Source organism: Vombatus ursinus, unplaced genomic scaffold, assembly GCF_900497805.2.
Source record: "Vombatus ursinus unplaced genomic scaffold, bare-nosed wombat genome assembly UNPS02014812.1, whole genome shotgun sequence".
In the NCBI taxonomy this organism is placed as follows: Eukaryota; Metazoa; Chordata; class Mammalia; order Diprotodontia; family Vombatidae; genus Vombatus; species Vombatus ursinus.
The window spans coordinates 35,956,799-35,968,400 of NW_020954590.1; the positions used below are offsets into that span (position 1 = coordinate 35,956,799).

Consider the following 11,602-nt stretch of genomic DNA (forward strand, 5'->3'; position numbering starts at 1 on the left):
CATTTTGTCAATGAGGGAACTGAGGCCCCAAGTGATTAAATGACTTTCTCCAGGTTACATAGGGAACAAGTTCCAATGCCAGGATTTGGACCTAAGCTCTGATTCTAAATCTAGTTTTCATTTCACTATGCCACATTCTTTTTGAGACTAGGTCTCCCTTTATTACCCAAACACGAAGTGCAGAGTCCATTTGGAGGCTAGCCCCATTCTGAAAAGTTTCAGAGCTTTGGCAGGTTCTGTTTTCCAACCTGAGCTAATTCATCCCTCCTTAGGCAACTTGGTGGCCCCTGTTCCAATGCTGAACTTAGTGTGGACACCCAATCAGCATAGCCCACTGCAGCTTAGAACCCCTGAACTCAAGAGATGTGTCAGTCTCAGCCTTCCCATTAACAAGTATCACAGGCATATTCCACCACACCCAGGTGCTAAAGTGCTAGCTACATTCTACCCACAGTTGGCTTCAGAGAGATACAATACAGCTTCAGAGAGATAGACTTGAACTGAAATTAAGGGGATCCTTTAACATTCCTGCAGAAATATTTTGTTGTCAACATTTAGTGATGACCTATTTTAAAGATAATGATCTGGGATGGTACTGCTTCTGGTCTTAATATTTAACTAAAATAATACCAATAATGACTACTTAATTAATGCTTAATTTAATCTTTTTTAATGGGGCTAGTTTATGTAGTTCTTGACCATATTAGCTTTTACAGATGGATAACTTGCTAAGCATGGTTCAAAATTGAAATTATAAATTAGTGAAAACAGACCAAAACAAAATTTCTACTTTAGCCTGATAAAATGTTAGTCATTCAGAGATTATTAAATTAGATTAAATTAGCCCAGCATGGTATTGATAGCAGGATTGGCAAACGCTTTGACCAACCAATTTTGAGCACTTGCTAGATACAATGAACTAGGGAGGAAACATACCTTTATCATCTACAAAGAAGTAGCAAAAAAATTACCTTCTACCCTACTTCTACCTTCAGCTAATGATCTAGTTGGTTTAAGTGGATTCTATAATTTAGGTCCTTTCCATGCTCCTCATCCAATACCTATCACAACTGGATTCCCACAGATCTAACCAAGAGAACCATCTCTGAAAATCTACTTAAGACTTTCTGTCCCTACGTTTCATCCTCAGGAATAAGGGAATTCTGGCTATTTTTCTTCCTCACCACTGCTTTGAAGAGTTGATCAAATGTGAACATGTGACTCTTGGGGTGGGGCAGAACAATTTGTAGAATCAAATGTAAATGTATTATTCATATTCTAACTAGACTGTTTTCATGGAGGAACATTTCAGTATCCCTTGAAGTTTTATAACCTGGCATTACTATCATTTACATTGTAATTACTTCCTTACTAAGTAACTTTACAGAGTTGAACAAGTAATGGTGCTGGGGATACTTGCAGGTTGTTGTTGTTTGTCCTTCATTCTCAAAGAGGACCATGACATCAGGCAGATGATGCCATGACTTGCAAGTGAATTGGATTTAAGTGAGGGAGGGCAGTGCAAGGTCACCAGCCTCACTTTCCCATCTGGAGTCATCTGGGTGCAGTGGTCAGAGATAGATCAAGATGACTGGAGGTAGCCCCACTGCAGGTAGTGTACATACTCTTGTATCAATGTTTCTAACATGCCAATGCCTTCTTACTTTGAGACAGCTAGGTGGCATAGTGAAGGAATCAGGAAGAACCAAATTCAAATTCCTTTCAGACACTCACCAGCTGTGTGATCCTGGACAAGTCACTCACCCTCTGCTTATAATTTCTCAACTGTAAAATTGAGATAACAATGGTACCTATCTCCCAGGGCTGTTGTAAAGCACAAAGCACAGTGCCTGGCACATAGTAGGTGCTTAATAAATGCTTGTTTCTTTTCTTTGTCTTCAATAGATGCTTTTTGTTTGTTTATTTGTTTTAGCTCTAGACTTTGAGTCTGCCTTCTCCATCACCTCCTCTACCTAGGAGGACCATGGTACAATAGTAATAACTTGGAGTCAAAAAGCCTGGGTTGAAATTCCAGCTCTAACAGCTGTGAAAAAAGCTGTGAAACAGTGGGCACACATTTTCCTTTCTGGGCTTTAAGTTCCTGATCTAGAAAATGGAGATAATGTTTTCTATATTACAGGCTTGGGAAAGACATAGTTCATAAGCCTTAAAGAGCTATTGAAATGTGAGTTCTCATTATTTCTAATAAAATTATTTTTCTTGCATCTGACCCATCTTCTCTGCATGACCTTGGCCAAGTTAATCTCTCTGTGTTCTAGGCAGCTCCTTAAGACCAGAAGTTGGAAAGAGGAGGTTCTCTATAGAAATGAAATTGGGGCAGCTAGGTGGCACAGTGGATAGAGCTCCAGTCTTGGAGTCAGGAGGACCTGAGTTCAAATCTGACCTCGCATATATGATACTTAGTAGCTGTGTGATCCTGGGCAAGGTACTTGACCCCAATTTCCTCACCAAAAGAAAAAAAAAGAAATGAAATTACAAGTCCAGTCTTGAGCCCTATCCTGTCTGACCCCTCTTCTCTAGTTTCATTGAAACCACCCTAGCAGAGGAACTATTTATCCTCTAACTAGAATATGACAACAGTCTAACACATCCTTCTCTCCCTTTCTCACCTCTAGAACACTCTTCATCCAACTGCTGAGACTAACTGATGTTTATTTCTAGATCTGCCCATATCTTCTGACCCTTAAAAATCTGAAGTGGCTCCCTATTGCCTCCAGGATAAAGGTCAAACTCTTCTGCCTGGCATTCAGGTTCTTTCACAATCGGGCACCGCCCTCCCTTTTCACTGTTATTTCCTGCTTCTCCCTTTTACACTCTCTGTTTTTCAGCCAAATAAAGGCACTGTCTCTGCTGAGCAAGTTCTAGGCTCTGCTGCCAATGTGTCCTTGCTCAAACTGTCCCCTTATACCTGGGATGCCTCACTTGTCTGCTAAAATCCTATTTACCTTAGATGTTCAAAGTTAAACTCAAACACAATCTTCTCCATAAAGGCTTCTTCCTTCTAGTCAGTAATAGTCCCTTCTCATCCCAGATCACACATAGCTTAGGGGCTTTGTACCTATCCAATGCACTTAGCACAGAATATTGTATTTTTATAGTTATCTAGCTTATCCTCCGAGTAGAAAGTTAACTCCCTGAGGGCATCTTATCTAAACCTTGTATCTTTCCCAGTTGACTTATTTGTGTATTAGTTTAGTTAAACATTTATTAAACCTCAGTTTTAGAGAGGGTACTCGGTTAGGTGCTGGAAAAGATGCAACATTTAGATGAGACAAAGTGCCTGCTCTCTGGGAGGTTACATTCTAATGGAGGAAGAAACAGTAAGTACAGAGATAAGTAAATAAAAGACAATTTTGAAAATTGTGAGCTCCAACAACTGAAAGAATCAGGAAATACTCCAAGAAAGAGAAAGAATGAGGAAAGGGGGAGAGAGGGAGATTTGATCTTTGAAAGAGAAGAGTTGCAGAAGACAATGAGGAAGGTATGTATTCTAGGCATAGGGGATAGAGGCAGCTAGTCATCCAGGTTCTCAGTCAAGAACACAGAGTGCATGTAAGTGAGCCATATGAAACAAGGCTGGAAAGAGATCGGAGTCAGGCAACAGAAGGCCTTAAATGCCAGAAGAAGGAGTTTTCTATTTTATGTCTTTTTCTTAATCCTCATTCTTCTTGAACTCCGTAACACTTGGCATTTCCTCCTGCATATTCTCTCTTCTCGCTGGATTTTTGTAACACTGTTTTCTCTTGGTTCCCCTTGTACCTGTTGGGCCACTCTGTCTCAATTGAATTTTTGTGAGATCATCATTCATATCCTGCCGCCTTTTTGTGAATATACCCCAAGGCTTTGTTCTGGGACTTGCTTCTCTCCTCAGGCTGCCAGCTCCCACAGGTTCAATTACCTCTATGCAGATGCCTCCCAGGTCTCTATATTAAGCCCAGGTCTCTAACTCCTCTGTTCCAATTCTGTTTCATTGACTGCTTATTGGACATTTTGAACTGAAAAAAAAAATCAAAACAGGCCATTCAAACTCAACACATCCCAAACACAATTCATTATGAAACTCACCTCTCTTCTGAAATTTCGTTTCTGTCGAGGGAACTACCATCCTTCCAATCAAAGTTAGCAACTGACACTACTCACTCTCCCTCACAAATCCAAATCGGTTGCTAAGTTTTATCAATTCAACCTCCATAACATATTCTCATTCTCTCTCTTTCTCTCCCTCCCTCCCCCCTCCCACATGGCAACCACTCAGGTCCAGGGCCCCATCATCTCTCATTTGGACTATTGAAATTGCTTCCTTATTGGTTGCTCTACCTCTCAATCTATCCCTTGAATACAGCTGGCAAAGCAACATTACTAAAGAATACATGTAACTGTGTCACATCCTCCCCAATAAACTCCAGTGGCTCCCTACTGCCATTAGGATCGAGTACAAACTGATTGCCTTGGCTTTTGAAACCTTGTACAATTTGGCTCTGGCCTGTCTTTCCAGATCTATTACACACTACTGTGCTTTCCGTATTCTATTGTCTTGCCAAATGGGCCTATGTGCTGTTCCATCTCCTGTGTTTGAGGCTTGACACAGGTTTTCCCCTCACACCTGGCAGGTATTCCTTCCTCACCTCTGGCTCTTAGAATCCTTAACTTCCTTCAACTGTCCAGCCCAATCACTACCTCCTACGGGAGGCTTTTCCTGATACCCGCCTCCCAGCTACCGGTACTTGCCCCAACTAAATTATCTTGTATTTACCCTGTATGCATTTTGTGTATACTTATGTGTCTATGGAACTTCCCTGGTTAAGGTCCTTGATTTAGGGACAGGTTCTTTTTTTGTCTGTATCCCTGACTCCACATAGCTGGTATCTGGGATGTGATAGGTGCCTAATGTTTGTTAATTGATTGTTTTGCCTTTGAGGCAATAGAGAGGTTTTTGAGTATGGGAATGAGTAAGATCTATGTTTTAGAATGGATTTGAGGAGTTCCAGCCAGATCTGAACTCAGAAAAATAACCATCATGACTCCAGATCTGGCATTCCACTATACCACCTAGCTGCATATCTATTTATCTATCTATCCATCTATCTATAGATAGCTAGCTAGCTATACCTAGATATCTATCTATATAGTTTTGCTCTCTATATAAACATAAATGCATATATACACATAACATATGTGAGTAACTAAATATACACCTATAATACATACTGTATGTATACATATATGTGTAAAAATTAAAACGCATGAGTTCCTTACTAAGAAAATTTTAAGGTAAGTGATTGAAGTTCTAAGTAATGCTGATAATTGATAAGATGTCTATCAAGGACACCATATTGAACACACATTCAAATTTCACTTCCCACTGCAACTACGTACACTTGATCTTTAGCTTTGCTATTTCTATCCATAAGAATGAAATGCTTTGTCTTCTCTTCCAAGAAGTCATCAGGAAATTGTTTCCTTCCCAATGCAGATTGGGGAAGGTGGAGGGTAACTTTTCTAATAACCATAGCTATAGTTTGGCTATAATAAACTGGTACTAACTCATTCCTTAGGGTGTGCCAAGCTCAGCAGGAATACCTAAGTGTTCTTGGAATTTCAGAAACTTCCTTAAGCTTTTCTGTAATAAGACTTATTCAATCAAGCCAACTAACGTACAGCACATTCCTTATACTTCACTGTCCTGCTCCACTTAGCTAGGGGACTAACATTTTTAACCTTCTTAGATTACTTTTAAATGGTCAAAAGCAAGACTGCTTTCTGCAGCTTTGATTTAGTCTTCAACTTACATTAGGAGTTCCCATCATTGTTCCCTGTATATATCCCACATATAAAGAACCAGCCTGTATCTACAAATGTATAACATTTTTAGATACATCTTCCTAAATGTAGGGTGTCCAATCTTTAGGATGGTCAGTGGAAACATGAATCTTGGCTGGGAAATCCAGAGTGAATTCAATACCTCCCTTCTTTCCTTTAGCTTGCTACAAGAAGAGAAATCTGATAGATCCTAGGTAATTAGATTGTCTTGAAGGCAGGAGCTGTTTCATTTCTGTCTCTGAATGCCCAGAACCTGATGGAGTGCTTTGTATGCAGTAGATGCCTAGTAAATGTATATTGAATTGAAGTGTGGAAACCAGTACTTCTCAAAAGCAACATAGATTCTATTCACTCCCACGGTATGCTTAATAAGTATTTATCAAGTATTTACTGATGTGGAAACTAGTCATTTCTAGACTTGGATTTGCCAAGCAATAGTGTGTTTTCTTGTAGTTACCACAAGATTAGAAACATGTTTGTTATTTCTACCTTAGTAGCATCTCATATAGGGACAGCTAGGTGGCACAATGGATAGTGTATAAGGCCGGGAATCAGGAAAACTCATCTTCCTGAGTTCAAAGCTGGCCTGTGTGACCCTGGGCAAGTCACTTAACCCTGTTTGCCTCTGTTTCCTCATCTGTAAAAAATGAGCTGGAGAAGGAAATGGCAAACCACTCCAGAATCTTTGTCAAGAAAACCTCAAATGGAGGCACAAAGTCAGACATGACTGAAAATAACTGCACAACAAAAACATCCCTCACATATGTCCTCTTCTCTTCTCTGACAACTACCAACTCTGTTGCAGGTCTTCATCACCTAATGCCTGACCTATTGCAATATGATTGAACATGTATAATCTACATCGGATTGCTTGCCATCTCAGGGAGGGGGGAGGGCAGGAAGGGAGAGAGGGATAGAATTTGGAACTCAAAACTTAAAAAAAGTTTAAAAATTGTTTTAACATGTAATTGGGGAAAAAATAAAATATTTTTAAAAAAATAATGCAATAGTCTGCTGGTTGGTCTCCCTGCCACAAGTGTCCTTCCTCCACTCAGCTGTCAAATTAATCTTCCTAAAGTATAGTTCTGACCAAGTAAAGCCCCTTTCACACAATAAACTTCATTGGCTCCCTATTACCTCCAGGACCAAACATAAAATCTTCTGTTTAGCTCTTAAAACCTTACATGACTGATATAAATGACCCCTTCCAATCACTCAGTCTTCATATACCTTATTTCCCTCCATGTACTTTGAGATCTAGGGATAATGGCCTTCTTTTTGTTTCTTAAAAAACCCACTCTTTCATCTCCCAAGTCAGACTGTTTTCACTGGCTGTCCTCCATGCCTGGTATGCTCTCCCTCCAAAACTCCACCTCCTAAGGCTTCCTTCAAGTCTCAGCTAAAGTCCTACCTTCTTCAAAAAAACTTTCCTGGTCCTCCTTAATCTTAATGTCTTCCCTCTCAGACTATACTCAATTTATCCTATCTGTATCTTGTTTGTTCATAGTTGTTTGCATGCCATCTCCCTGCTGTGAACTCCTTGAGAACAGGGGCTGTTTTTTGCCTTTTGTTGTATCTGTAGAACTTAGTATAGTGCTAAGGCATAGCAGGTACTTAATAAATGCTAGCTGCTTATGACTGAGCTGTTAGATCTAGGTGGAAACTTACACATCATATAGTCCAACTCCTAATTCTACACACCAATAAATGGAGGTCCATAAAAAAGTAACTTTTCCCAGGCTACATAGCTTGTTTAAGATAAAGTCACAACTAGAACCTGTTCAGAGACAGGTGGCACAGTGGATAGAGAGCTGGACCTGGAGTTAGAAAGGATCATCTTCCTGAGTTCAAATGTGGCCTCAGACACTTTTGAGCTGTGTGACCCCAGGCAAGTCACTTAACCCTATTTGCCTCAATTTCCTCATCTGTAAAATGAGCTGGAGAAGGAAATGGCAAAACACTCCAGTACCTTTGCCAAGAAAACCCCAAATGGGGTCACAAAGAGTTAGATGCAACTGAACAACAAGGAAAATAATCTATCTGGTCTCTGCCCTTGGGAAGAGATGAGTGAGTGAGGCTCCAGCAGCCCTGTGGCTGTATCAGAGTAGTCAAGGTATAAGGAAATGGAAGGAATCATGGTAGAAGAGAGGTAAAAGAGGGTAGAGATTTTACTAGGAAGGCAAAATAACTCAAGGTCTTGAAGGAAGTTGCCTAATTATACTGGAGATCATGTTAGTCATGACCTCTGTTTGGTTTTCATGAACCTCTGTTTAGTCATGACCTACTGCTTGCTCAATGGCAGTTTCTGGTAGATTTGGCAAAATCAAGATTTCCTAATTCTCAATTCAAGGTACCTAGGTGGTTCAGTGGATAGAGGGGCCCTGCCTGGAGTCAGCAAAACTCATCTGCCTGAGTTCAAATCTGGCCTCAAATAGTGACTAGACATGTGACTCTGGGCAAGTCACTCAACCCTGTTTGCCTCAATTTTATCATCTTTAAGAAATGAGCTAGTGAAGAAAATGGCAAACCACTCCAGTATCTCTGCCAAGAAAACCCTAAATAGGGTCATGAAGACACAAATAATAAAAAAAAAAAGACTAAACAAACAGTTCCTAGTCCAAGATTTATTCTACTATCCTGAACTAACCTACTCCAGAGTTAATTTAGTTCAATGAACCATTTATGAAATCCCTTTCAATCCTCCAAGTCTTCATCTACTTTCTGCTTAAAGTTATTCAGTTACGGAAACTCACTATTTCATGAGGCAATTGAATTCATTAAGTACCTATATATACAAAGCACAGTGCTTCACAATGGGGATATAAAGCCAAAAATGAAACAGTCCTTGTCTTCACGGAGTTTACTGGGGAAGGGTGAAACCTGCACAGATAAGTAACTACAAAATACAGAGTCATTTCAGAGTGCTAAAAATGAGGGTGGGAGGAAGAGGAAGGAGACAAATCAGAAAAAAGGACAACTCCAAAGAAACTCCTCACTTTAAATGTATATTCTAATAGCTCATCAGTGATTTTCATGGATGTGAAGACCTTTTAAAGGCATTACCTCCAAAGACAGTCATAGACAAGATATGATCACTGAAACCTTTCAAGAAACAGATGAAAAGTAATTTCTGCAATAGAGGCAGACCCAAAAGCAATACTGAAGGAAGGCTAGCTTTTACATTAGCTAGCTAGAATTAGCTAGAAGAGAGATTACAGGGTTCAGGGGTGTCACCATTGGTTGTTGAGTCACTTCAGTCATGTCTGACTCTCCATGACTCCATTTGGGGTGTTCTTGGTGGAGATACTGGAGTGGTTTGCTATTTCCTTCTCCAGCTCATTGTACAGATGAGGAACTGAGGCAAACAGGATTAAGTGACTTAATAAAGTGACCCCGGGTCACATCACTAGTATCAGAGGTTGGATTTGAACTCAGATTCTCCTGACTCCGGGGCCAGAACTCTATCCACTGCCCCACCTAGCTGTAGATATCACTGTAGATGTACAAAAGCTGGATGGCCATCTATCAGAGATGCTGTAGAGGAGATCCTTCTATGGGTAGGATGTTGGATTGTTTAGTTAACATCTCTGGACCTCCATTTCTTCATCTAGAAAATGAGAAAGTTGGGCTAGATGATTGCCAAGATTCCCTTCCAGATCTAAATCCTGTGGTCTCTTAAGCTCCCTGTTACTTTTAAAACTGTGTTTCAGTGAAGCAAAGCTCCTACTGGTTTCTGAGATCCGTTCCAACTCTCAAGATTCTGAGATCACATGCTTCCTCCTCCTCACCCATTTGATAAAATTCCCGCCTAAATCACAACACATCTCCTTCTGATGCTGAACACCAAGGGCCAACGGGGCTCGAAATAGCAATTATCTTCATTCAAGTAGCTCTGGAGAGGCATCTTCCTGGTTCCAGAGGGTCTCAGAATGGCAACTGTCCTACTAGTCTCCCGCCCCCATGAGACACTGTCTCAGCCTCTCCTTGGTGGGTAACATAAACTCCTTGAGAAATCTTGAACTTTTCTCATACAAATGCAATCCTCTAGGCAAGCAGCTTCTCATATATTTCCAATGCCAGGACCCCTAAACACCCGCATTTCCATTAAATTCCTGGCACCTGGAAGCCCTAGCAGGCTAAGTTGGAAAACTCCCTTGCCTCATTTTCCTTTCCTGCCGCTTCCAAATTCCCAGATCCCTTGACCTTGAGAGCAAACTCTAACGGGCACTCTCCACCCACCGTGCACACACAGACCGGCGGTGCAGCAGCGACCAGCTAGAAGCCTCTGCGCTGTTCAGAGGAACCCTGCGTGAGGCAGCAGCACCAGCAGGTGGATGGAGTACGGGTGCTCGCACACTTCCCGGCTAGGCACACCTAGACTGCAGCCCGAGTCAGCCTTTAGACATTGAGGGTAAAGCGGCGGAAGACGCGAGGGCTGCCGCCCCATAGAACAACAACGGACGAGTAACGCCTAGCCGGGCAGGAGTCAAAGCCCTTGGGCTTTCTGCGTTGTGGGGGCGAGAAGGGGAGGAAAGCAAGCAAACAGCTGTCCTGGCTCTGTTCCTACTTGGGCAAGGTGCTGCCGGCGGGACGCGGATGGGGCACGCACCGCAAGGCTCCAGATTGGGACTGGACTCGAAGAGCGCGGAGCCCGCAGGGAACGGGAGGCTAGGGCAAGCCCGGCTGGAGTGGGAGTGAACCCGAGACCCCCTTCCTGCGACTGGGTGGTCGTGGAGATGCGCTGCGAACCAACCTTATCAGCGTTTCGGCATAGTCCCTGGCGGTGTCCATAGCGTGGTGACCTTTGTTGTGGAGCTCCAAGGCAGAGTGGGCAGGTGGCGCAACTGACTACGTGCCACCTTCAGCCCCCGCCCCTGCCCCTACTTAATGCTCCCGCCGCCGGTCCACGCCCCCGCCCCCACCCCAGTCCTGGCCACGCCCCGCCGCGGCCCGCCGGAGCTATGGCCCAGCAGAGCTTGAGGACACCAGGGATTGGGAAAGGTAACGGTGCGGGGAGACAGGGAGGGGAGAGGGGGAAACGCGGACCCTGGCTTCTCGGCCTCAAGCAGGCTGTCTCTAGGGCTGCGGAAGCGGACTTTCTGATTGATCAATTACTTTGTTCATTCATTTAACAAACATTTATTAAGTGTTGTTTCTGCATCTCTGGAGTGTCAAAGACAAAACCTAATTAATGAAGAAGGCGCTCGTTTTTGGAGCAGATTTGTGCGTGTCCCGACGAAATGCTACTTTTCACCGGGTCAACTCCCCTGTCTCCTGGGCCTCGGAGAGTCTACTACGTGCCTTTCCCGTCAGCGGGGAGCGTGGCGGGGAATGCATAGCGAGGGTAGGCTCAGATCACAACCCCTTCTTGGGATTTCGTGCTTGTTGTAGGATTTGTACTAATTAATCTTCTGTCCTTAGAACCTCCGCCGTCACTCAGCAAACTACGAACAACCCTAGGAAACAGCACACACTCCATATTTACTTCCAGGCTTTAATCACTTTGCAGTGCATTTATGCCTAGCACTTCTTAGGGCAGGAAAGACCAGGTGCTCTAGACATAATTAGCTATAGCAGCGTCACTTAGGAGAGTGATCCTCGATTGAGAACACAAGAAGATATATTAAGACCATTTTGCAGATCAATGTTATTGCATTAAATAAGGAAAGCAAAGGACTGAATTAATCTTTGATCCAAGATGGGCCCAGAGAAATTGGAAATGGACAATTAACTTGCAACTTCAAGTTCAAGCTCATGACCC

The 11,602-nt window shown here is 42.5% G+C and overlaps 1 protein-coding gene across 5 annotated transcripts in view; it reads right to left on the reverse strand.

Annotated features, from left to right (window-relative positions):
• Nucleotides 1-10,702, reverse strand: part of LOC114054127 (cell death activator CIDE-A-like) — a 26,637-nt gene extending 15,935 nt beyond the window's left edge. The window contains exons 1-2 of one of the 5 annotated variants that reach the window (XM_027877268.1): nucleotides 10,595-10,681; nucleotides 3,920-4,016 (exon numbers count right to left, since the gene is read on the reverse strand). Coding sequence is in view for 1 of the 5 variants with exons in the window: in XM_027877266.1 (XP_027733067.1) it covers nucleotides 10,595-10,632 (38 nt within the window). In the remaining 4 variants the exon portion in view is untranslated. Of the gene's footprint in view, nucleotides 1-3,919; nucleotides 4,017-10,080; nucleotides 10,292-10,450; nucleotides 10,511-10,594 lie in introns of those variants that run through there. The other 4 variants (XM_027877269.1, XM_027877266.1, XM_027877271.1 and 1 more) reach the window with 4 other exon arrangements.
• Nucleotides 10,703-11,602: the final 900 nt, after the last annotated feature.